The sequence below is a fragment of the Moschus berezovskii genome, chromosome 6, assembly GCF_049115385.1.
Source record: "Moschus berezovskii isolate FMDL1 chromosome 6, NW_MosBer_1.0, whole genome shotgun sequence".
Lineage (NCBI taxonomy): Eukaryota > Metazoa > Chordata > Mammalia > Artiodactyla > Moschidae > Moschus > Moschus berezovskii.
Window position 1 is genome coordinate 35,632,736 of NC_142465.1, and position 27,690 is coordinate 35,660,425.

Consider the following 27,690-nt stretch of genomic DNA (forward strand, 5'->3'; position numbering starts at 1 on the left):
TTTCCCTCTGGCTGACTAATAATATCCCTGCCCTTTTCCTGTATATAGGACTTTTTCTGTTCCTCTTACCCTATAATCGTGGGTTTTCCTCTGTGACCTTAAGTTACAGTTTTGATTCCCTTCTCCCTGTAGATTAAAATTTTTGACCCAATTTAAAATTACATTTTCTAATAAATCACTTGAACTATTATCATTATGGGTGACACATTTCATCTCATAAAATTCTTTAGTCATATTTGTTTTCTATGATATAATGTAATAATTTGGTTTATATTTGTCTCTTATGCCTTTTTCCACTCTTTGATTTTTTTGAATTTTCTTTATCCTTATGTTTTAGAGGTATCTCCTCTAAACAATATATATTTTTTCTACAGCTTATAAGTTTTGTTTTTTAACTGTGGATGTAAGCCATTTATTCTATTATTAAGCCATTTCTATCTATTATGATTACCATTGTTTGGATTAATTTCTAACATCCTTTTTTTGTACTTTCTGTTTATCCTCCTTTCACACTTTTGACCTTAATTGAACCATTCCTTTCCACTCATATCTTTATCCCTGATCTTCAGCTTCCTTTTTTCTTCTCCTCATACTATGTCTTATTCTTTCCACAGCTGTCTTCTTGAAATATATAAATTATATGAATAGTTACCTATTTGATGCACTGAATTTCCCTTTACAAGAAATTTACTGACTGCATTCCCAAGTAGCAGTTGGTAGCAGACTGCTTATTCATCCTTCTCTCTGGCTATGCTCCTCTGCTTCAGGGTGATGCGTCTTACTGGGCTGGCTCTCTGCTTCCCTGCAGGCACTTCTTCCCCAATTCATTGTCATTCCTAAATCTGAAATGTACCAGACTTATTCTCTGAATCTTGCACTGTTGGTTTGACACTAGATGACTTTATTCCATGTCACTTAGTGAGCTTCACCTATATGCATTGGAAAAGCTATCAGCACCACCAAGAAACTATCGCGGCACTTATCATACGTCTCTCCTCTTCTTCCTTCCTCCTTCCCTTATCCAGATATCTAGTCATTGTTTTAGCAATGAGTTGTACTAAGTATTGATTATTTCAAAAATTATTTATTGAGTTCTTGATGTATAAGATACCTTACAAAGCACACACAGGTCAGAGAATTCTATATGCCTTTGTTGAGCTAACATGGAACTTAAAAATGTAAAAAACAGGGCTTCCCTGGTGGCCCAGTGGCAAAGAATCTGCCTCCTAATGCAGGAGACATTGATTTAATCCCTGGTCGGGGAAGATCCCACATGCCCCAGAGCAACTAAGCCTGTGTGTCACAACTGTTGAGCCTGTGCCCTAGAGCCCAGGCTCTGCAGCAAGAGAAGCCTCCGCAGCAATGAGAAACCTGCACACCATAACTGGAGAGTAGCCCCCACTGACCACAACCAGAGAAAAGCCTGTGCAGCAATCAAGACCCAGCACAGCCAAAAGTAAATAAATAAATATGTAAAAAACTACCTGTATAATACAGTGTATGTTGCAGTCACATCTAAATATTTTACTAAGTATTAACACATTGATTCCCCATAAAAATATGTAATGAGTTCACCGAAGGTTTAAAAATCAAGGTTACATAGCTCTAAGAGATAAAGCTACAATCAAAACTTTAGAGTCTATCACTTAACCAGTACACCAGCTGTGGCAGTATCCAAGTATCCAAGTCATTTCATTTTTTTGTGTGCCAAGATTTAACCCTGCTCTGTGGCTCAGATTGCGCTCCTCACTGTGACCTCATTGGCAGGTGGCCTCTCAACCATATATTGACCTATCTACCAGAACTCTGAGGCTTGTTCATAGTATTGGCCTTGGCTAACGACACAAACTCTGAGTCTCTGAACCCACAGTAACAAGTTCCAGTCCTGCTATTCCAGGGAGTTTCTCAGTTCTTCATTCTCTTTCCCATAAAATTCCTGTTAGATACTCATTCAATGTCCTATCCTCTCATCTCTTCATACGTCCAGAATATCTGCATTCTGACCAGAATGGCAACATTCAGCCTCAGGTGTTAAACCCAATTAAGTTGTCAGAGGCAAAGAAAAAGTGACTGGTCAATTTTAAGGAACTATTTTAATCTCTGGGTTTTTCAAATTCTATTGAATTTTGATCCTATCATATCAAAATGAAATAGTGAACTAAATTAATTCTTCTAAGAATCTGAAAATTTCCAGGATGTTGGAATTTACCATCTGAATTATTCAGGTCATCATTTCGGTTCTTCTACATACTTCTGTAGGTCTTATAAGAAGGTACATTTGGTCTCTAAGCCCCTAACCTGAGGAAGTTGCCAAAACTTAGAACCCCTTAGTAAGACAGGCAGCAGACTATGTTAGTAATTTTAGATACATCACAAGTGAGTGCCAAAATCTCTGAGAGGTGATAACTTCATGTGATGAAAAGGTTCAAGTCTCCAAAATACATGTCTTAATTCTATTTATTTAAATTCAGAAACAGGTTAAACTAAATTGCATAATGAAAATCAAGGGATTAATTAAAAATTCAGAGTAGTGTCAGTTGTGAGGCATGGCGAAGAGATTGTAAAATGAATACATTCTTAAGCTGAGGAGTGAGTACATGTGCGTTCATTTCATAATTATTCTAACTTGTACAGATGTGTTTTGTACATTTTTGTGTGATTTTTAAGATAAAATGATAAAAGGAATAAAATAGATTGCAAAGATTTTAACAGTAAAAAAGCAAAGGACATAATGAATTAAGGTAAAATTGAAAAACTTGTCTTGAGTTGTCACTTTGTGAGTCTCATTCTCTGGCATATTTATTGCCTTTTTGGGTCACCTTTTGAAGGAAGAAACTTCAGGTCTACTAAGGGAATGGTGTTCCTGGTAAACTAATACTGAGAATTTCTGCATAAATGTAACCTGAAATGGCAACCCACTCCAGTGTTCTTGCCTGGAGAATCCCAGGGACGGGGGAGCCTGGTGGGCTGCCGTCTATGGGGTCACACAGAGTCGGACACGACTGAAGTGACTTAGCAGCAGTAGCAGCAGCAGGTATATGGTGGATTGTTACCAGTTACTTATACCTCTTGGGAAGACTATATGTGAGCAAGGTCTTCTCAAACTTCTAGAGGCCAGATGGACATTAAAAAAACCCTAAGAGAATGGCAAGAAGAGCTTCTTTAAGGCCTAGACAGAATCCTTTCACTGATCAGGCAGTCTAGTAAGCAGTGGGGTAACATTATGGTCATTGAAGTTCAAGGGCATGGCCCCTCCAAAGGAGAGGACAGTACTGGGCCTCTTGGTTTATAGGGCTGTCTTCATGCAGTTAAGTTCATGTCTTTACTTATACTAAAGAGGATTTGACTGAGTTTGTTGGTATCTTTCTCTCAAGCACTGTCATCCTGTGACATCTGTGCACTGACTATAAAACTAGCTTTCATCCCAGGGTGCAGTTCCTTCACCATTAGAAGCCTGACCTTGGAGGTTTAGCTGATGCTTCACCTTAAGTTAAAGAAACCAAATAAGGCCTTGAATATTTTGCATGTGGAAGGTGATAATGCATGTAGAGTTTTCTGGAGAATCAATTGAAAAGAGGCCACAATTATGAGTTAAAAATGGCTAGATGAGGTTGAAAAGCCTTTACATCAGACAATTGGAACTGAGTTTATGAAAGAGGCCTGAGAAATGTGCAAGTTAATATTAAGTAAATTTAAAATTTTTTGCTTAGTTTTTGCCCTTTTTCATTTTAAAGTTATTTAGATGATTGCAAAATACAGATTAAACAAAGCAGAAGCAGCATGAGAATTGATTTATATCTTATAGGTCTTATGTCTTATAGGTAACAATGAGTTATGTGAGATTGATGCAGTGCCTTAAAACCAGCAAACCATCAGCCCCTACACAGTGACCAGTTGTTTGATAGCTGAGAGGTGAGGGACAAAGATGATTTCAGGACTCCTATGTGATAAGATCAAATTATTTGTCTAAGGCACATTGCCTACACTCTACACAGGGAAGATCTTGATGAAATCAGCTAATTGGAGAATATGCAAGTCTGAATAATGACTATATGAGAAATAAAGTTTCCAGAGCCACAGAGCCTCCTTGTAGCCTCTCACAAAAAGCCTCTTGATGAAAGTGAAAGAGGAGAGTGAAAAGGTTGGCTTGAAGCTCAACATTCAGAAAACAAAGATCATGGCATCTGGTCTCATCACTTCATGGGAAATAGATGGGGAAACAGTGTCAGACTTTATTTTTTTGGGCTCCAAAATCACTGCGGATGCTGATTGGAGCCATGAAATTGAAAGACGCTTACTCCTTGGAAGGAAAGTTATGACCAACCTAGATAGCATATTAAAAAGCAGAGACATTACTTTGCCAACCAAGGTCCATCTAGTCAAGGCTATGGTTTTTCCCGTGGTCATGTATGGATGTGAGAGTTGGACTGTGAAGAAATCTGAGCGGTGAAGAATTGATGTTTTTGAACTGTGGTGCTGGAGAAGACTCTTGAGAGTCCCTTGGACTGCAAGGAGATCCAACCAGTCCATTCTAAGGGAGATCAGTCCTGGGTGTTCATTGGAAGGACTGATGCTAAAGCTGAAACTCCAATACTTTGGCCACCTCATGCGACGAGTTGACTCACTGGAAAAGACTCTGATGCTGGGAGGGATTGGGGGCGGGAGGAGACGGGGGCAACAGAGAATGAGATGGCTGGATGGCATCACCAGCTCGATGGACATGAGTTTGAGTGTACTCCGGGAGTTGGTGATGGATAGGGAGGCCTGGCGTGCTGTGATTCATGGGGTCGCAAAGAGTTGGACACGACTGAGCGACTGAACTGAACTGAACTGAATGCACATACATGAGGGCTTTCCTGATAGCTCAGTTGGGAAAGAATCCACCTGCAATGAAGGAGACCCTGGTTTGAGTCCTGGGTCGGTAAGATCCACTGGAAAAGGGATAGGCTACCCATACCAGTATTCTGGCCTGGAGAATTCCATGAACTGTATAATGGAGTTGCAAAGAGTCGGACACGACTGAGCGACTTTCACTTTCACTTTTCACTGCACATACATGAGTTCTTAGAAATTTTATCCAAGTCTGAGCTCCATCTCTGTACATTCATTGTCTCTCTGCAGAACTTTTAGCTTTTTATGCCTGTCTTCTATATCCACCCAGTTGGACTTCTTTTATTTTCAACCCTCTACCCTTACCTATGACTTTTTTCTCTTAAAGATCCGGACCCTACGTTCTTATCAAATGTATGGCTTTTAGCATATTCTCCAGAGCTGGTAAAAATAATGATAGATTCATGAAACTAATAATTTTACTAAAACAGATGTTTCAGAAAGAGAAAAATGGATCAATTTGTTCATAACAAAATTTTCTAGATTAAGGTGATTATTTAACAATTTGCTTTTCTTTTAAGAGAAAATAAAGGGAGCTTCCCTTCCTATAACTTTATGCCACTCTCTCATGTCATTTCTAATGTAGGTTGTAGCATCTGACGTTGTAAGTACTCAAGAGAGCTTCTTACTACTGCAAACTCACCTAATGTCCTTTTCTATGCAGATTTATTCCAGTTCTTCACTATCCTATGTTTTCATTTCAGCACTTGATATGCTGCAAATACTTTCCCAAAGTTCTTTTCAGAGCCACCATCACCTCCTCGTTTTTCAAACTGTAAATGAGGGGATTCAGCATGAGCGTGATGAGAGTATATTGCACAGAGAAGATCAATTCTGCAGGGCATCCTGAATTTGGCATGAGATGGCGGAGCAAACCTGAGCCAAAGTACAGTGTCACTGCAGTGAGGTGGGAAGAGCAGGTGGAGAAGGCCTTGCTTCTGCCTGAGGTAGAGCTGATGCTCAGGATGGTGGTGATAATGCGGGCATAGGATAGGAAGACCAAAAAGAAGGCTCCCAGCCCATGCAGCAGAGTGGAACAGAGCAAGGCAATGAGGTTTCTAGAGATATCAGAGCTGGACAGGGAGAGGAGAGAGGGCATTTCACAGCTGTAGTGAGGGATGATTTTGGCTTCACAGAAGATCATGTTCAGAGCTAGGAAGATGTTGATGAGTGCGTCCAGAAAGCCCAGGCCCCACGAGCCCCACACAAGCTGCATGTACAGCTGTTTACTCATGATCTGTCCATAGAACAGAGGGTGGCAGATCGTGGCATAGTGGTCATAGGCCATCACTGAGAGCAGGCAGGCTTCGATCCCTGCAGCAACAAACATGAAGAAGACCTGAGCCAGGCAGCCCTCTATTGATATTGTTTTCCTTCGAGACAGGAGGTTCTCCAACATCTTGGGCACTGTGACTGAAGAGAAGCAGATGTCAGTGAAAGAGAGGTGGCTCAGGAAGCGGTACATGGGCGTGTGGAGGTGGGAATCAACCTTGACCAGCAGCGTCATCAAGTTCCCCATTATTGTCAGAAGGTAAATCCCCAGGAATAGCACAAAGAGCAGAGCCTGCGTGTGAGGGTTGGCAGACGGTCCGAGGAGGATGAACTTTGTGACAGTGCTGTGGTTCCTCAAGTCCATTTACAAAGGCCTTTCCCTAGAAATAATGTAAACAGGCATGGGAGTCAAAAGTCTATTTCCCCAGACCTCTCCCCTCCTCTGATAACAGGGGGTTTTCCTCGGTGACCTCAGGATAGACTGGAATTTTTCCATTGTATTTGTCCTCTGTTCATATCACTATTATTTGTAAATGTTTTTGCTTTCTATTATGACCTCAGTTTGTGTCAATCGCTTGAAACAAAAAGATGATCAAGATACTATATCCATTGAAGAATATACATATGAAGAGTAAATATATAACTGTAATTACTACAATGGGAACTCAAATTGAGATTTAGTGAGGGCCAGTAATGACACTACACTGAGTGAACCTGACAGTATTCTTAAGAAAGCAATATGATTGCCCTTGGAAAATGTTTCTGACAGATATTTAGTTTGCATGAACATGAAGTTTGTATTCAAAAACTCAGAGAAAAATCAAGTTATATTTGGTTTAACATAATGGCAACCTGCTCCAGTATTCTTGCCTGGAAAATTCCATGGATAGAAGAACCTAGTGGGCTACAGTCACAAGGAGCTGGATACGACAGAGTAACTGAGCACAAAATCAGTTCTAAGATGCTGACACCTAGGGAATGAATGGGCATCAGAGACAGTGGCTAAAAATGTGGGCTCCTGCATCAGACTAGGCTCAAATCTCAGCTCTGTCTTTAATTAGGTACATGACTTTGTACACGATGCATATAACTAAAATGCAAATTGGAAAAGAGTCTGATGCTAGGAGGGATTTGGGGCAGGAGGAGACGGGGACGACAGAGAATGAGATGGCTGGATGGCATCACCGATTCGATGGACATGAGTTTGAGTGAACTCCGGGAGTTGGTTGATGGACAGGGAGACCTGGCATGCTGTGATTCATGGGGTCGCAAAGAGTCGGACATGACTAAGCGACTGAACTGAACTGAACTGAAAATGCAAATTAATAACAGTACTGAGAAAGGTTCTAGGATTAAATATGAGATTATATATAAAGTTCTTAAAAGCATCTACTCCTAACTGTCCATTACTGTTATTATTTGAGATTGTAAGTCTAGACAAAAGTCACCTAAATTCTTACATATGGTGAAACTCTATTAAAGACTCAAGTTGTTTATGTTAATATTGCTGTTGTACTTAACTTTACATACCTGTATATACTTTATATACATTTACCAAGAGAAGTGTATGAACACAGTTGTAAAGTAAATTTTAGAATTATTTTGAAGGAGAGCAATTTGTAATTACTGTGGGTACTTTCACTCAGAAAGGAGGAAATAAAAGTATTTCCGCTATATATATATATATATATATATAAGTATTTTTTACTGTAAGTATAGCTGTAAGACTAAAGAGATGACTGGGGAAAAAAAGTGGGTGGGACTCAGTGTGAACCCCTGGGCCCACCTGGAGGAGCATTACTAGGATGGATGTGTTCCCAGGTCAGGTTGAAATCTCTAGGAAAGTCAGCAAGAGGAGTGCTTGAGAGGAAAAGAAATAGTAGGAAAGAGTAGCAGCCAGGAAAGGGGACTCTTCCCAGTATCGCACATTCTAGACCTCCCTCCAATATAGTGTAGCAAACAGGTTTGGAAATTAATCCTGTAGGACAGTGAGAGTTTGACTCAGAGATCTTACCTTCTATTGGAAATACCTGCTGCGGCTACTGTCTGTCCTTTAGGAGGAAATCTCTACCCATTTTTTTCTGCTAACATTCAGAGGCCTGTTTAAAATAGGAATAGAGCATTCACTCATATTCCTCTTTTGCACAGATATTTAGATGAACTTCTGTCTTTCGTCCTTAGATACTGTCCTCACTCTCCATATCCCATTTCTCCTCCATGGCCAGATTCTGTTCATGACTCTCAACTCTGTTTCTCATAAGTCTTTGGGTCTTGATTACAACAAGGCTCTTTTTACTTGAATGCTGAATATTTTACCAGTGATTTCCAGCTTTGTCCTCACACCTGGAAGTCTGGTCTTCGGTTCCCCACAGGACTCAGAGGTGGCTCAGTCAGTTTCCTGGTCCTGTCCATTCCCAGCAAGTCCAAAGCTCAGCCAAAGGGCGATTCTGATTCCTACTCATTAACCCCTTAGCCATAAACCCACCTCAGAATCCTCCCCACTTCCCCAAAGCAGATTACCTGTACATCCTGTTGGATAAGGCACTCTGCTTTCCAGTGTGGCTGCAGAACTTTTATTTAGATTCATCTGTGGAGAAGGCAATGGCAACCCACTCCAGTGTTCTTGCCTGGAGAATCCCAGGGACGGCGGAGCCTGGTGGGCTGCCGTCTATGGGGTCGCACAGAGTCGGACACGACTGAAGCGACTTAGCAGCAGCAGCAGCAGCATTAAGAAGGAAGATGATTCATCTTCCAAGTAAAGGGTTTCTAAGTCTTGTATCATGGGAGAATTTATAAAATCCCAGTGATGATATGTTTCACTGAATTCTACACTAATAAACTTATGTGGCCAGAGAGCAGTTTTCTTTCAGTAGGTCTCAAATACACCTTAGTTTTCTTTGTGTCCAGTGTCACATCCCAGCCACACACAGTATTATTCGAGTTTAACCATTCCACAGAGCAGCTATGTTTAGGCAGTTGGCTGGTTTGATTCCTTGCCCTTAGCAGCCCAGGAGGTGATAAGGGCACAGCTTTTATATCACATAGTCACCATCTGAAGTTGGACTTAGTTTTCAAGAACTGTTTTCAACACTGAGTTTTGTAAGGACCAAGACGGGTCTCTTAGGTGTGTCCTTTGGAATGTCTAGGTGATGCAATGACCTTTAAATATTAATTCTAAAATCACCTGGGCTAGTGGGAGTTAGAGATAAGAAGGGCCAAAGGGGTATTTATCTGGCTCCCCAAGCAGGAAAGCAATAGTTTACAAGTGACACTCCAAGGGCTATGTCTTCTCTCTGGTGAAATCACCTCCAGTTAAGCTTGCTGTGTAAAAGTATTTTGTTGATCAAATTAAGTAAAAAGACAAAAAAAGTTAATAAGGATAATCATTTTCTTAAACTGTCTGTTCTAATTTTATTTACTTTGATAGATCTAGTTAGATTCTTAAGCAGGGCTGTGTTAAAATTTGTGTGCTCCCATGTTTGGGAGCGTTTAGGGGAATGCTTGTTAATAAGTTTATTATAGTCTTAAGTAGGAATAATCTCATATAAACCAAAATTTCTATTTGTTTGTTACAGTGAGTTAAAAGGTTTTCCTTCAAACTAGACTTTTGTGACCTAATAATTATTCCCTACTGTCACTTGCCAATTAAACTAGTAAGCAAAAGAAATATAATAGATGTTTGGGATAATAAATGTACTGTTTTTTAGGCATTCAATTTTTTGTTAATCTATATGGAATTCCAATTTTATATTTATTTTCTCTTTACCACCTTTGTCTTATATGTCTTTAAGACTATTCATGTATGTTGTTCAATTGCTCAGTTGTATCTGACTCCTTGTGACCCCATAGACTGCAGCATGCAAGGCTTCCCTGTCCATCACCAACTCCCAGAGCTTACTCAAACCCATTGAGTCAGTGATGCCATCCAACCATCTCATCCTCTGTCGTCCCCTTCTCCTCCTGCCTTCAATCTTTCCCAGCATCAGGGTCGTTTCCAATGAGTTAGTTCCTCACATCAGGTGGCCAAAGTATTGGAGTTTCAGCTTCAGCTTCAGTCCTTCCAATGAATCTTCAGGATTGATTTCCTTTCGGATCGACTGGTTGGATCTCCTTGAAGTCCAAGGGACTCTCAAGAATCTTTTCCAACACCACAGTTTAAAAGCATCTGTTCTTCAGTGCTCAGCCTTGTTTATGGTCCAAATCTCACATCCATACATGACTACTGGAAAAACCATAGCTTTGACTAGACAGACCTTTGTTGGCAAAGTAATGTCTTTGCTTTTTAATATGCTGTCTAGAGCTGTTATCACTTTTCTTTCAAGGAGCAAGTGCCTTTTAATTTCATGACTGCAGTAACCATCTGCATTGATTTTGGAGCCCAAGAAAAGGAGATGCGATTTAAACCACAATGAAATACTGTTATACACACACCAGAATCTGTTGTTTGTCCATTTAAAATTATTATTTAAACTGTATCCTCTTTTACAACTAAATTACTTAACATAATAACAAAAAATTAAGTTACTAATACTTCAACAATAAAGAGATAAAATGTGTAAAAATTATATTTAAATGAGAAACATCATCACGAACTGGTTACTTTAAAAGAGTCCCTCTCACTGAGGAAGGAAAGAATACCTTCCATCTAGCAGCCGTCAGACTGCAGCCACTCCTTACATTGAGCCCTGAGGAAACTCAGGATGTGAAAACACAGGATACTGGCTCCACATAATTAGGGAGCTTATAAAAGAAATGATTTTAGTGAGCCCAGGCTCTTGCATCTTCCCAACATAGAAAAGTGCTGAATTCCTTTACGTAAGATATATATATATATATATATTAATTAACAATAATCTTTAGATATTCAGACTCAGTTCAGTTCAGTTGCACAGTCGTGTCCAAATCTTTGCAACACCATGAATCACAGCACACCAGGCCTCCCTGTCCATCGTCAACTCCCAGAGTTCACTCAAACTCAAGTCTATCGAGTCGGTGATGCCATCCAGCCATCTCGTTCTCTGTCATCCCCTATTCCTCCTGCCCCCAATCCTTCCCAGCATCAGGATCTTTTCCAGTGAGTCAACTCTTCGCATGAGGTGGCCAAAGTATTGGAGTTTCAGCTTTAGCATCAGTCCTTCCAATGAACACCCAGGACTGATCTCCTTTAGGAAGGACTGGTTGGATCTCCTTGCAGTCCAAGGGACTCTCAAGAGTCTTCTCCAACACCACAGTTCAAAAGCATCAATTCTTCGGTGATCGGCTTCTTCACAGAAGCCAACTCTCACATCCATACATGACCACTGGAAAAACCATAGCCTTGACTAGACAGACCTTGGTTGGCAAAGTAATGTCTGTGCTTTTTAATATGCTATCTAGTTTGGTCATAACTTTCCTTCCAAGGACTAAGTGTCTTTTAATTTCATGCCTGCAGTCAGCATCCACAGTGATTTTGGAGCCCAAAAAATAAAGTCTGACACTGTTTCCACTGTTTCCCCATCTATTTGCCATGAAGTGATGGGACCAGATGCCATGATCTTAGTTTTCTGAATGTTGAGCTTTAAGTCAACTTTTTCACTCTCCTCTTTCAGTTTCATCAAGAGGCTTTTGAGTTCCTCTTCACTTTCTGCCATAAGGGTGGTGTCATCTGCATATCTGAATTTATTGATATTTCTCCCGGCAATCTTGATTCCAGCCTGTGCTTCTTCCAGCCCGGCTTTCCTCATGATGTACTCTGCATATAAGTTAAATAAGCAGGGTGACAATGTACAACCTTGATGTACTCCTTTTCCTATTTGGAACCAGTCTGTTGTTCCATGTCCAATTCTAACTTGCTTCCTGACCTGCATATAGGTTTCTCAGGAGGCAGGTCAGGTGGCCTGGTATTCCGATCTCTTTCAGAATTTTCCACAGTTTATTGTGATCCACACAGTTAATGGCTTTGGCATAGTCAGTAAGGCAGAAATAGATGTTTTTCTGGAATTCTCTCGCTTTTTCGATGATCCAGTGGATGTTGGCAATTTGATCTCTGGTTCTTCTGCCTTTTCTAAAACCAGATTGAACATCTGGAAGTTCATGGTTCATGTATTGCTGAGGCCTGGCTTGGAGAATTTTGAGCATGACTTTACTAGTGTGTGAGATGAGTTCAATTGTGTGGTAGTTTGAGCATTCTTTGGCATTGTCTTTCTTTGGGATTGGAATGAAAACTGACTTTTTCCAGTCCTATGGCCACTGCTGAGTTTTCCAAATTTGCTGGCATATTGAGTGCAGCACTTTCACAGCATCATCTTTCAGGATTTGAAATAGCTCAACTGGAATTCCATCACCTCCACTAGCTTTGTTCATAGTGATGCTTTCTAAGGCCCACTTGACTTCACTTTCCAAGATGTCTGGCTCTAGGTGAGTGATCATACCATCGTGATTATCTGGGTCATGAAGATCTTTTTTGTACAGTTCTTCTGTGTATTCTTGCCACCTCTTCTTAATATCTTCTTCTTCAGTTAGATCCATACAATTTCTGTCCTTTATTGTGCCCGTCTTTGCAAGAAATGTTCCTTTGGTATCTCCAGTTTTCTTGAAGAGATCTCTAGTCTTTCCCATTGTGTTGTTTTCCTTTATTTCCTTGCATTGATCACTGAGGAAGGCTTTCTTATCTCTCCTTGCTATTCTTTGGAACTCTGCATTCAGATGCTTTTATCTTTCCTTTTCTCCTTTGCTTTTCACTTCTCTTCTTTTCACAGCTATTTGTAAGGCCTCCTTGGACTACCTGCCCTTTATTGCAAAACTCCTGTATATCTCGGGTCCCCTTCCCCTAGCTTCCTTGGAATAGTTCTCTCTTGCTGCCTCCTGGACTTGAGATCCCAAAACGTCCCACCAAATGAAATATAACAATAAAATGAAATAAAATTTCCTCTAAAAAATCTGTCCTGCCTCTATTTTCATCTGCCTTGTAGGAACAGTCTTTAGATATGATAGAGAGGATAGCCTTGAATTCTATAGGACTGCCTGTATGCTATTATACTACTGTGCCCTTTCCTTTTCCCTTGTTAAGGTATATGCCTGAGTCTTTAGTATTTTTTCTCTCATTCACTGTCATCCAAGTGATACTAGAATGCTGACTATAACCAGCCTCTTTCAGAGTGATAACAACAGATCACCCTATGACCTAGATCTTCTAAGGAATGCTGACTCCTGGAGTTACACATATATATGGATTTTATGCCCCACTTTAAGCCCAGGAAAGCAATAGATATAATAGCCTATTATTCATGGAAGGTACATTCATGGAGGGTTACAGTGCTTATTGAATTTTTAAGAAAATTTACTCTGGTTTTTGACAGCAATTAAGAAAAAGCTTCACCTGAGGGAGGTCAATGATGAAGTTAAGAAAAACTGTGATCAGACCAATGTAATAAGGTGAGTTTGTTAAAGACCTTGAGAAATTGACTGCTATATATTAAGATAGATAAAATAGATAATGAAGAAAATATTTACAGAAGAATAAATTAGTAAGGCGCAGAATGTTTTATTATCACTAATAACCAAAGAAATACAAATCATAAAATTCATATTGTTTCTTGCTTTTCAAATTAGTACATTATTTTTTGAAGACAGTGGTATCTAAGGCAAAGGAGAAACAGTTGTTAGCATCATTTCTGGCTTTAAACTGGTCAACCCTTTCAGAAAGCAGTCTGTCAATTTGTGACAAGAAACTCATCAATATTCTTACCAATTAATCCATTAAACCAGTTCAGGAGTAATTCTAACTGAGGAAATGCTGTGCAAAGAAGTCTAATAGAATGTTACTTGTACGGGTGAAAGTCTAACTCAAATTGTGCTCTAAACAGTGAAAAGAAGTGAATTCTAAAAAATTAACAGTGAAATATGCTTTTAATGACATTCTCAGGAAGTGGCTTAGTCAACTATGAAGATGCATAGTAGAATGTTAAGATAACTAAAACTTAATGTTTACTGTGTCTTTGAATCAATATGGAAAAACTCTTACAACATTAAGTATTTAAGTTGGATACACATTTGTGCAAATTATATGATTTTTACCAGGCATAAAGTACAGAATATTATATGAGAAATTGATTTGGGCTTTTCCTCTTATGCCAGAATTGAAAGTAGGGCTCACAAAGTAAAAGCTATATTCTTTGTTTTTGCTGCTGTGCAGTTGCCAAGTCGTGTCCAACTCTTTGTGACCCTATGGACTGCAGCACACAAGGCTCCCCTTCCTTCCCTATCTCCCAGAGTTTGCTCAAACTCCTGTCCATTGAGTCAGGGATGCTATCCAACCATCTCATCTTCTGTTGCCCACTTCTCCTCCTGCCCTCAATCTTTCCTAGCATCTATATTTTTATGACCAACAGTTGTGGTCAGATGCCTTTTCTATGGCCTCGGTAATAGTTGCCAGACCAGATCTGCCAGTGTTAACTATGCCACTCCTGTTTCCAATGTGTCTAAGAAATCTGGAAGATATTTTGAGAGAGTGCAGAAGTCTATGATGTCTTCATCATGTGGAAAAGAGTGGTGTTTGATTTGGCCACAAAATTACCTCCCATAAGATCTTTTCCATGTCTAAATCAGACAGATGACTGTTAGTAGTATAATATGAGAGCTCATTCCTCTATTTGTAATAAGTAGAGGAATTTAAATTTTATAATTTTAAATTTATGTTTTTAACATTGGGAAATGAAAAACCTTATTAGTCATATAGAATCAAGTGATTATTACAGTGAAAATAAAATAAACTTCTAATAATTTGCTGTATATATTCTAAGTCCACTGGTCACAGAGTAATCCCTTACTATAAGGAAATGAGTGTGTGGTAGGTGCTATAATTGATGAGCTTATGTCACAAAAAGTATTACCAAATGTGAGTAGAAACAGCTATGGGTAATGAAGTATTTTTTAAAAAACCACAGTTAGTATGTCATACATCAATGTCTGCATATTGATAAATAATTTTAGTACTATATGACATCTAGGAGAAAATGTATGTATAAAATCCATAATTTAATTATTCTTGAAGTTAATCAAATGCCAAGGGAAAAAATGCTAAGATATTAAAAGGTATAATATGTTTCTATGCAAAATTTGTGATATTATCAAATCAATGTATTTGGTAAAATTTATTATTTATTATTTTATTATTCAGTCAGTTCAGTTCAATTGCAGAGTCATGTCCAACTCTTTGCAACCACATGGACTGTAGCACATCAGGCTTCCCTGTCCATCACCAGCTCCCAGAGCTTGCTCAAACTCATGTCTGTTGAGTCGGTGATGCCATTCAACCATCTCATCCTCTGTCATTCACCTTCTCCTCCTGCCTTCAATCTTTCCCAGCATCAGGGTCTTTTCTAATGAGTCAGCCTTTTGTATCAAGTGGCCAAAGTATTGGAGTTTCAGCTTCAGCATCAGTCCTTCCAATGAATATTCAGGATTGATTTCTTTTAGGATTGATTGGTTTGATTTTATTGTTATAGACAAAATTTATTATTAAAGAAAAGGAATATAATAAGCCTCTTTTTGAGTAAATTGTTATTGTAGATTGGGCAGCTAGCAAGAGCCTGGAACAGTTCTGCAAAGTGCAGAGGATGGAAATGGATGAAAGGGGGTCACTAAGAAGTGGACAATTATACAATGGGTAGGCAGATGTTATCAAATTACTCACTTTTAAAATTATGCTCTAAAATTATTTTTAAAAATTGTTCACTTTAAAATTTTAAAAAGGAGACAGGAGGAAAAGGGAATGACAAAGGATGAGATGATTGAATGGCATCGCTGACTCAGTGAACATCAGTCAGTTCAGTTCAGTTCAGTCGCTCAGTCATGTCTGACTCTTTGCGACCCCATGAATCACAGCACGCCAGGCCTCCCTGTCCATCATCAACTCCTGGAGTTCACTCAAACTCAAGTCTATCGAGTTGGTGATGCCATCCAGCCATCTCATTCTCTGTCGTCCCCTTCTCCTCCTGCCCCCAATCCCTCCCAGCATCAGGGTCTTTTCCAGTGAGTCAACTCGTCGCATGAGGTGGCCAAAGTATTGGAGTTTCAGCTTTAGCATCAGTCCTTCCAATGAACACCCAGGATTGATCTCCTTTATGGACTGGTTGGATCTCCTTGCAGTCCAAAGGACTCTCAAGAGTCTTCTCCAACACCACAGTTCAAAAGCATCAATTCTTCTCTCCTCAGCTTTCTTCACAGTCCAACTCTCACATCCATACATGACCACGGGAAAAACCATAGCCTTGACTAGACGGACCTTGGTTGGCAAAGTAATGCCTCTGCTTTTTAATATGCTGTCTAGGTTGGCCATAACTTTCCTTCCAAGGAGTAAGCACCTTTTAATTTCATGGCTGCAGTCAGCATCCACAGTGATTTTGGAGCCCCCCAAAAATAAAGTCTGACACTGTTTCCACTGTTTCCCCATCTATTTGCCATGAAGTGATGGGACCAGATGCCATGATCTTAGTTTTCTGAATGTTGAGCTTTAAGTCAACTTTTTCACTCTCCTCTTTCAGTTTCATCAAGAGGCTTTTGAGTTCCTCTTCACTTTCTGCCATAAGGGTGGTGTCATCTGCATATCTGAATTTATTGATATTTCTCCCGGCAATCTTGATTCCAGCCTGTGCTTCTTCCAGCCCGGCTTTCCTCATGATGTACTCTGCATATAAGTTAAATAAGCAGGGTGACAATGTACAACCTTGATGTACTCCTTTTCCTATTTGGAACCAGTCTGTTGTTCCATGTCCAGTTCTAACTGTTGCTTCCTGACCTGCATATAGGTTTCTCAGGAGGCAGGTCAGGTGGCCTGGTATTCCGATCTCTTTCAGAATTTTCCACAGTTTCTTGTGATCCACACAATCAAAGGCTTTGGCATAGTCAATGTAGCAGAAATAAATGTTTTTCTGGAACTCTTTTGCTTTTTCCATGATCCAGCGGATGTTGGCAATTTGATCTCTGGTGCCTCTGCCTTTTCTAAAACCAGATTGAACATCTGGAAGTTCACGGTTCACCTATTGCTGAAGTCTGGCTTGGAGAATTTTGAGCATGACTTTACTAGTGTGTGAGATGAGTGCAATTGTGCGGTAGTTTGAGCATTCTTTGGCATTGTCTTTCTTTGGGATTGGAATGAAAACTGACCTTTTCCAGTCCTATGGCCACTGCTGAGTTTTCCAAATTTGCTGGCATATTGAGTGCAGCACTTTCATAGCATCATCTTTCAGGATTTGAAATAGCTCAAATGGAATTCCATCACCTCTGCTAGCTTTGTTCATAGTGATGCTTTCTTTTCTTTTTTTTTTCATAGTGATGCTTTCTAAGGCCCACTTGACTTCACATTCCAAGATGTCTGGCTCTCGGTCAGTGATCACGTTATCGTGATTATCTTGGTCGTGAAGATCTTTTTTGTACAGTTCTTCTGTGTATTCTTGCCACCTCTTCTTAATATCTTCTGCTTCTCTTCAATGAACATAAGTTTGAGCAAATTCTGGGAGATGGTGAAGTACAGGGAAGCTTGGTGTACAGCAGTCCATGTGGTCACAAAGAGTCAGACACGACCAAGCAACTGAACAACACCAAATATTATGCCCAGAACCCATGCTGTTTTGCCATATTTTCAAAAACTGTAATGACTTTTTAAAACTCAAATGGAGAATGACTGCCCTTCAGTTGCAGATCCAGGTAGGCATTTTTGGACCAGTAACCATCTTGACCCAAACCGTAGCTAGTGGTTCTGTATTGTACCAATGAGTCTGACTTTTCTTGTTCTGTGTTTCCCTCTCCAGTGATGTGTTCCCAGGTAAATCTTGGTAAAAGAAATTAGTAGGACCCCTCAGGAGCTGAAATTAATCTGTGATCCACTGGTGGCAAAAAAACAGCAGAGTTTGGGGAAGGTTTATATGAAACATCTGTCCCTAAAAGCCAACTCAACTTTTCTTCAAAACGTCTATCTCTTTTACTTATATCAAGGGCCGCTCAGTTGAAATTCATTGTTTTCCTTCCTGTGACCTCCAAGTTTATAACTCTTTATCTAATAATCTATATTTTCTTAATAGTAAAGTTAGTAAAAGTGAAAGTTGCTCAGTTGTGTCTGACTCTTTGCAACCCCATGGACTATACAGCCCTTGGAATTCTCCAGGCCAGGATACTGGAGTGGGTAGCCTTTGCCTTCTCCAGAGGATCTTCCCATCCCATCAATAGAACCCAGGTCTCCTGCATTGCAGGCAGGTTCTTTACCAGCTGAGCCACAAGGGAGGCCCAAGAATACTGGAGTGGGTAGCCTATCCCTTCTCCAGCGGATCTTCCGACCCAGGAATCAAACTGGGGTCACCTGCACCGCAGGCGGATTCTTTTCCAACTGAACTATCAGGGAAGACCTTCTCAGTACATTTTTCTAAATTCAATTTAAAGTAGTGATTCAATATACAAATACTTTACCTAATAAGAAGACCAAAGTGAATATTTGAGGAGTACTGGGAACAATGCGGAGAAGGCAATGGCAAGCCACTCCAGTACTCTTGCCTAGAAAGTCCCATGGATGGAGGAGCCTGGTAGGCTGCAGTCCGTGGGGTCGCTAAGGGTCGGACACGACTGAGCGACTTCACTGTCACTTTTCACTTTCACACATTGGAGAAGGAAATGGCAACCCACTCCAGTGTTCTTGCCCGGAGAATCCCAGGGATGGGGGAGCCTGGTGGGCTTCCGTCTATGGGGTCACACAGAGTCGGACACGACTGAAGTGACTTAGCAGCAGCAGCAGCAGCAGGGAACAATGAGTCAACACTTTCATGACCACATTTTCTGGATTGAGATAGTTATTTAGCCCATCATTTCCCCTGTATTTGGACTACCCCAACATCTCTCTGCTATGTCTGTGTTCATTTCATATGTACTGCTAAATTATCTTGTAACATATCACTTTGCATAGAGCCAGGAAATGTTTCTTAGTGAGAACTCTCATAATGTCTAACTGGCATCATTTTATCCTGATTCTCCACTTTCCTCTGGTTTTATTTTTTCATCTGGACCATCGCATGTATTTTCCCAGTGTTCTTCTCACAGCTGCCTTTACTTCCTTGTTCTTCAGGCTGTAGATGAGAGGATTCACTATGGGAGTGACCACACCATACTGCACAGAGAAGATCAACTCCAGAGGGGATCCTGAAGTTGGCATGAGATAGCGGAGAAACCCAGAGCCAAAGAAGAAGCTCACAGCAGTGAGGTGGGATGAGCAGGTGGAGAAGGTCTTGCTTCGGCCTGAGGTGGAGCTGATGCTCAGGATGGTGGAGACAATACGAGCATAGGAAAAGACTATTGGGAGGAGGGTCCCAAATCCATGTATCAGGCTGGAACACAGCAGGACTACGAGGTTGACGGAGACATCAGAGCAGGACAGAGGGAAGAGAGAGGGCACCTCACAGCTGTAGTGGCTAATGGTATGGTTCTCACAGAAGTCCAGATTGGCAGCTAGAAGGGTGTTAATAAATGCATTCAAAGAAGCCAAACCCCATGAGCCCCATACAAGCTGTACACACAACTCTTTCTTCATCATTTGTCCATAGAGTAGAGGGTGGCAGATGGCAGCATAGTGGTCATAGGCCATTGCTGAGAGCAGAAAGCACTCAGTTCCAGCAGTAATAAGCACAAAGAAGCCTTGAGCCAGGCAGCCCCTTAGTGAGATGGTTTTTGTCTCAGACAGGAGGTCCTTCAGCATCTTGGGCACAGTGACTGAAGATAAACAAAGATCCAGGAAAGAGAGATGACTCAGGAAGAAGAACATGGGCAAGTGAAGGTGAGAATCAGCCCTGATCACCAGCAGCATCATGAGGTTCCCCATTAGTGTCAGGAGGTAAATCTCTAGGAACAACACAAAGAGCAGAGCCTGGATGCGTGGGTCAGTAGACAGCCCGAGGAGGAGGAATTCAGTGACGATGCTGTGGTTCCCCAAAGTCATTTGCACAGGTTATTCCCTAGAATAACATAAAAAGAAGTGACAGCAAAGTTCTGATATCGCCCAATGATTTTCTAAAGCATTTATTCTCTTCTTGTATCACTATTATTCAGTAAACATTTTTGCTCTCTGTTAGACCTAGGCATCTGGAACATAAAGATCATCAGGGAGTGGTTTCAGCTCCTAAAACGGTCCCACTCCATGGAATAATATGGATTTAACACCAATAAATATTGGGTTGGTAAGAAAGTTCATTTGATTTTCTCATAAGTTGGTATGGAAAAACCCAATAATTTTTGGCCAACCCAGTAATAACACAGTATTATTTATGTAATGGATAATACAATTGTGATTTTGACAGGGTTCAGTAGTGACATTATATTGAGAATATTTGAGCAAAATTTTAAAGAAAGTATCTGATTGAGCTTGAAAAATATTTACCAGAGACATATGGTTTGCATGAACTGAGGCTCAAGACTGAAAAAAATCAAGCCATGTTTGGTAAAAACATGAGCATTTCTGAAAAACTAATGCCTAGGGCTTGAGTGGTGGAGAAGGAAATGGCAACCCACTCCAGTGTTCTTGCCTGGAGAATCCCAGGGATGGGGGAGCCTGGTGGGCTTCCGTCTATGAGGTCACACAGAGTCGGACACGACTGAAGTGACTTAGCAGCAGCCGCAACAGGGCTTGAGTGGGCATTGTTGATCTGTGGCTAACCATGTAGGCTTGTCCTTTGGACTAGGTTCAAATCTCAGCTCTACCACTGATTAGCTGTGTGACTTTGTATAAGATACATAAAACTCTTTGCCTCATTTGCCTCATGTGTAAAATGCAGTTAATAATAGCATTGTGGACAATGGTTTTCTGGGAGGAAGTTCTGTAGAGAATTTTGAATAAATTCTGAGTTACTAATGGATAAGAAACCAGTTTGGGTCCAACTTTTAAAGATTAGACAGCCAGACTTGCCTATTTGTCTGAAATCTTTGTTATGGTAATATTCTTAATATTTCCAAACAAGAAAGAAAGACAACATGTGTTCCGGTAGCAGATGTCTGAAAAATCAAAATAAATATTAGAAGCATGGGAAAAAAAATAGCAGTACTGTGGAGAGTTTGGGGTAAATATTAGCTTATTATTATTTTTTAATTTGGCTGCACTTCACCTTAGTTGCGGGATGCAGGATCATTTTTTAGTTGCAGTGTGAGAACACTTAGCTGGGGTGTGTGGGGTCTAGTTCCCCGACCAGGGATCAAACCTGGGCTCCCTGTATTGGGAACATGTATTCTTAACTACTGGACCACAGAGAAGTCCCTAAATATTAACTTATATGTAAAACTCTTCAAAAGAACCTATTCCTACAAGAAACTATTCAGTGACAGTAAGAAATTATAACACAGTATTGTTTATTATCATTAGATATATTTATTAAAACATATAATTGGAATATTGTTTAGCCTTAGAAGGGGACTCTGCAGTTTTGCGAAATGAAAGGATTGAGAGGACATTATGATACATGGAATATACCAAACACAGAATGAAAATTACTGCATGATCTAATTTGTCTGTGGAATCTAAAAATGTGAAATCATAGAGTCAGAGAATAGAAGGAGCATTACTAGGGACAGGAAGGTGGGGAAATGGGGAGATATTGGTGCCCATAGAGGGTACAGACTGAATTATGTAGGATGAATAAGTCTTGCAACCTATTGGACAATAATTAATAATACTGCTCTGTATAATGAGAAAGAAAAAGATTAAGAGACTGGCTCCATCTCCATGGACTGATGTTCTTCTCTTCCTGGACAAGTGAAGAATTGAGCCAGAAAGGGGAGTAGAAGCAGATGGCAGGGCACAGAAAGTGAAGTAGGAGTGGAGTGACAACAGAGGAGAGGCCTGCATCCCAAGAAGGGTGTTTTTAAAAAGTGTGAGTATCTGATGCATCAGAAGGACACTCAGAAGGTCTCTGGGCTTGAACAGGTATTCCTCTCAGACAGAGAATTAAATCCACACCCGGCAGAGCAAACATTCTTATTCAAATGTCTTTTTCTCCTCTAACAGTGGAGAATCTACAGCTTAGAAGTGGGAGAAGGAAAAGATGTCTGGGAGACAGACAAAGCCATATTTCTTTGTTTCAAGTGCTGGAGTGGGCAAAGGAGTAAAAACCTTAAGGAGCAAAGGACTGAAAATCCCTCTTGCCCACTGCAGATCCCCCCAAAAGCCCAGATCAAGCCTGTGCAGATGCAGTGTGCCTTGAGTTTGAGATTAAAATATCAGCGTGCACAGACTTTTAATAACTGCAAATAACTGGGAAGTTGTGAAATAATTCTGAGGGATCATTAAGGGATGGAAAACTAAGATTGATAAAGCAAAGGGGAAAACAGACATTGAAAAAATAATTAACTGTTGAGTTAAGACCTGCTTGATGATCTAGTCATATATATTTGACTCCCACCCACTCCATCCATACACACACCATATTTTAAAAACATTTGTTGACTACTTTTTAATTTTATAACATTCTGCATCTTTTATTTTTAGTCATATACATATTTTATTTTGTCAGTTAAAATAAAGTGTATCTTTCATGGAAAAATCATTATTATTATTTCTTGAGATTGAGTCTAGTGTCTAGGCAAAAGTCAGATACATTCTCATATGTTGTGCGTGCATGCTAAGTTGCCTCAGTCATGTCCAACTCTTTGTGACCTTATGGATGGTATCCTGCCAGGCTCCTCTGTTATGGGATTCTCCAGGCAAGAATACTAGAGTGGATTGCCATTTCCTTCTTCAGGGAATCTTCTTGACCCAGGAATCAAACCCATGTCTCTTATGTCTCCTTCATTGGCAGGTGGGTTCCTTACCACTAGCACCAACTGGGAAGCCCAGTATGTTGTGAGGTGCTATCAAAGATCAAAGTTATTGCTGCTAGTGCTGCTGTTTTGTCCCTTTTCTGTTCCTTTATGAAGATGGATGTGAGAAATTCACATTGAAATCACTCACAGTAGCTGCCCTAGTCTGTTCATGACCCTAATTGTAAGATAAATTGGAGGTTTATAATAATTTGAGTGAAGCCTGTCTTTACTTTATAATTATTGTGGGTACCTGGGTCGGGAAGATCCCCTGGAGAAGGAAATGGCAACCCACTCCAGTATTCTTGTCTGGAGAATCCCATGGACAGAGGAGCCTGGTGGGCTACAGTTCATGGGGTTGCAAAGAGTTGGACATGACGGAGTGACTTCACTTTCACTTTTCTTTCATTTTCACAGAAAGGAGGGCAGCTAGTGTCACTAATAGCTGCCAAACTGCAGGGATGTCAAGTGGGAGAGAAAGTGCTGGGACTCAGTGTAGCCCCTCGGACCCACCCAGAAAAGCATTACTGGGATGTATATGTATCCTAGAATAGGCTAGATCTCTAGAAAAGTAACCAAGAGGAATGAAACCTTTCAAGTTTCATGCCAGCAATAAAGGAATGGGTATCCTGGCTGTAGGAGCAGCCAGCATAGAGGACTTTACCCACTACTACACTTTCCGTACCTTGTTCCCAGAGAGCACAGGAAGCAAGTGTGTCTATTCATGCCACAGGACAGTTAGAGTTTAACTCAGAGTTCTTACGTTCTGTTGGAGACGCCCACTGCTGCCGCTCTCTGTTCTTGAGGAAGGAATTTCCATCTACTAATTTTTCTCTGCTTATGTTCAGAGACCTGTTTAAAATCAAAATAGAACATTCAGCCCTTTCTATTCCTCTTTTGTACAGATGTTTAGATGAACTTTTTGACTTTCATACTGGGACACTGGTCCTCCATCTCCAAATTCCGAATTTCTCTTTAACGGCTAGATTCTGTTTATATCTCTCAACTCTGTTTCTTATCAGTCTTCAGCTGTGGATTACAATGCTGTATTTCCTAAAATACTGAACGTTTATTCATGATTCTCAGCTTTGACTTTACACCCTAAAATCTGACCATGGTCACCCATAGCACTTACTTTGGTAGTTAAGTCAGTTTCCTGGTCCTATCCATTTCTCAGTAAGTCCAGAGTTCAACCAATGAGAAGTTCTGATTCCTTAGTAGCTTTTTAGCCGTAATCCTGGACTCAAAATGCTTCCCATACTTCAAACACACCTTACCTATATTTCTTGTTAATAAGAAAATCTGCTCTCTAACTTGATTCCAGGGTTTTTATTTAGATTCATCTACTAGGAGGAAAGATGGACTGAAGAATGTGGCTTCTAAGTCCCATATCATGGTAGAGTTTATAAAATCCTGGTGATGATGAAATGTTTTACTCAATTTCACTTGTAAAGTTAAATAACTGTAGAGCAGTTCCTTTTCCAAGGAGTCTCAAATATGCTTAAGTTTTCCCTGTTTCTGATATCATATCTCAGTCACACATAGTATTATTGCTTTGGTTTAAGCAGTCTGCAAAACAGCTATGTTTATCCTGTTGATGTGATTCCATCCTTCTGGTAGGTCATGAATATCAAGGGCATTGGTTTTTATATTATAAAGTTACAACTTGAAGTTGGACTAAGTTGTCAAGAACTTTAGCAATGTTGACTTTTTTGAGGAAGTAGGGATCTCATATTTGTGTGACCTTTGGAATATCTGGGTGATGTAATGATCTTTAATCATGAATTCTAAACTCTTCTGAATCTAGTGGGAGTTGAAAGTAGGCACACTGGCCAAGTGGGTATTTGCCTGGCTCCCTAAGCAGGAAAAAAAAAGTTTTCAATTTGCACTCTAAAGGCTGTCTCATCTCTGTGGGATTTCTCAGGTGAAATCATGTCCAGTTAAATTTGGTGGTAAAAGTAATTTGTTGATCAAAGAAGTGAAAAGAAAAAAGTAAGTTAAACATAGTATAATATTTGCCTAAAATATCTATTCAACTCTATTTCCTTTGATGGATCCAATTAGATTCCCACACAGGACCCTATTATTATTTGTGAGCTCCAAAATTTGGTTGTATTTTTGGAAGTATTTGTTTAAAAAGCTTATACTAGTCTTATGTAGGACAAAAACTGTTTTATAGGTGAAAATGTCTACTTTTCTATTACAATGAGCTATAAGGTTTTTAGTCAAATGAGACTGCTCTTGCATAATATTTTTCCTATCACTTATCAATTAAATAAGTAAGCAGTGGTAGTATAATTGGTGAATGTCTGAAATAATGAAGTTCACTTATATAAATATTTTCTTTCTTAACTATATGGCATTTCCTTCCTGGAGAAGGAAATGGCAACCCACTCCAGTGTTCTTGCCTGAAGAATCCCAGGGACAGGGGAGCCTGGTGGGCTACCGTCTATGGGGTCGCACAGAGTCAGACACGACTGAAGTGACGCAGCAGCAGCAAAGTATTTTATTTTTAATTTATTCTATTGTTTATAATATTTTAAACTTTATTTTTATTGGAGGATAATTACTTTACAATGTTGTGTTGCTTTCCACCATACAACAATACAAATCAGCTGTAAGTGTACATTTATCCCCTCCTCTTGAGCCTCCTTCCCATCCACCCTCCATTCCAGCCCTCTCGGTCATCACAGAGCCCCGAGGTGACCTTCCTGTGCTATACAGCAGCTCCCCACTAGCTAGCTGTTTCACTCATGGTAATGTATATATGTGTCAAGGCTACCCTCTCAGTTCATCCCACCTTCTCCTTCCCTGCTGTGTCCACAAATCCATTCTCTATGTCTGAGTCTCTACTCCTGCTCTGCAAATAGGTTCCTCAGTACCATTTTTCTAGATTCTGTATATATGCTCTAATATGCAATACTTGTTTTTCTCTTTCTGACTGACTTCACTCTGTATAACAAGCTGTAGGTTTATTCATCTCACTTCAACTGACTCAAATTTGTTCCTTTTATGGCTGCGTCATATTCCATTGTATGTATGTGTGTATGTATATATATATATATATATATATACACACACACACACACCATATCTTCTTTATCCATTCATGTGTCGATGGACAAGGCTGCTCCCATGTCCTGGCTATTGTAAATAGTGCTGCACTGAACTCTGGAGTGCATGTATCTTTTGAATTATGGTTTTCTCAGGGTATATGCCCAGTAGTGGGATAGTTGGGTCATATGGTAGTTTTATTCCTAGTTTTTAAATGAATCTCCATACTGTTCTCCATAGTGGTTGTATCAGTTTACATTCCCTCCAGCAGTGTAAGAGTGTTCATTTTCTCCTCATCCTCTCCACCATTGTTTGTAGATTTTTTGATGATGTCCATTCTGACGAATGTGAGGTGATGCCTCATTGTAGTTCTGATTTGCATTTCTCTAATAATTAGTGATGTTGAGCATCTTTTCGTGTGTTTGTTGGCCATATGCATTTATTCATGTACTTAAGAATTTATACATGCATGTATGTGTATATTCCATGAATATTTGATATGATTATTTGCCCATATTAAAATTGTTTGAATTAATTTTTAATTATATCTACACACACACGTGTGTGTGTGTGTGTGTAAGTGTAGAGAACATGATTCAAAGTGTTATGATAGCTACCCAGGTGGCTCGGTGGTAAAGAATCGCCTGCCAGTGCAGGAGACAAGGGTTCAATCCCTGATCCAGGATGATCCCACATGCGATGGAGCAACTAAGCCTGTGCACCACAGATACTGAGTCCGTGCTCTAGAGCCTGTGCTCCACAATAAGAGAAGCCACCAAAATGAGAAGCCTGCACACTGAAGCTAGAAAGCAGCCCCTGCTTGCCACAACTAGAGAAAAGTCTATGCAGCAAAGAATGCCCAGCACAACCATAAATAAATTACTTTTTAAAAAGTGTTATGGTGTCTTTGGTATAATAAAATATGATGAATGACATCTATTATACCTTTCTTGCCAGTTATTTCCTAAAATAAAAGATTAATTGGGATTCATTGAAATTAAAATGAAGAATTTATTAATTGAATGACAATTATGGAAGTCATTATTATGAAAGTGAAAGTAAAAATAAAAGTGAACATGAAAATAAAACAATAACTGAGAGAAGATAAATATAGTTCATATATGTGATAAGATATCAGTTCAGTTCAGTCGCTCAGTCGTGTCCGACTCTCCGCGACCCCATGAATCACAGCACGCCAGGCCTCCCTGTCCATCACCAACTCCCAGAGTTCACTCAAACTCATTTCCACAGAGTCGGTGATGCCATCCAGCCATCTTATTCTCCGTCGTCCCCTTCTCCTCCCTCCCCCAACCTTTCCCAGCATCAGAGTCTTTTCCAGTGAGTCAACTCGTCGCATGAGGTGGCCAAAGTATTGCAGTTTCAGCTTTAGCATCAGTCCCTCCAATGAACATTCAGGATTGATCTCCTTTAGAATGGACTGGTTGGATCTCCTTGCAGTATAAGTGACTCTCAAGAGTCTTCTCCAACACCACAGTTCAAAAGCATTGATTCTTCGGCGATCAGCCTTCTTCACAGTCCAACTCTCACATCCATACATGACCATGGGAAAAATCATTGCCTTGACTAGATGGACCTTTTAAGGTCTCTGCTTTTTAATATACTATCAAGGTTGGTCATAACTTTCCTTCCAAGGAGTAAGCGTCTTTTAAT

The 27,690-nt window shown here is 40.0% G+C and overlaps 2 protein-coding genes across 2 annotated transcripts; both read right to left on the reverse strand.

The window, feature by feature from the left end:
• Positions 1–5,590: 5,590 nt before the first annotated feature.
• LOC129536660 (olfactory receptor 8S1-like) lies at positions 5,591–6,565 on the reverse strand. Its single transcript, XM_055395703.2, has one exon. It carries the CDS (start codon positions 6,524–6,526, stop codon positions 5,591–5,593), a length of 936 nt encoding a protein of 311 aa, XP_055251678.2. The 5' UTR covers positions 6,527–6,565.
• A 12,618-nt stretch (positions 6,566–19,183) lies between these two features.
• Positions 19,184–20,119, reverse strand: LOC129536664 (olfactory receptor 8S1-like). The gene has a single exon (XM_055395706.2). The coding sequence runs from the start codon at positions 20,117–20,119 to the stop codon at positions 19,184–19,186; it is 936 nt and encodes a 311-aa protein (XP_055251681.2).
• Positions 20,120–27,690: the final 7,571 nt, after the last annotated feature.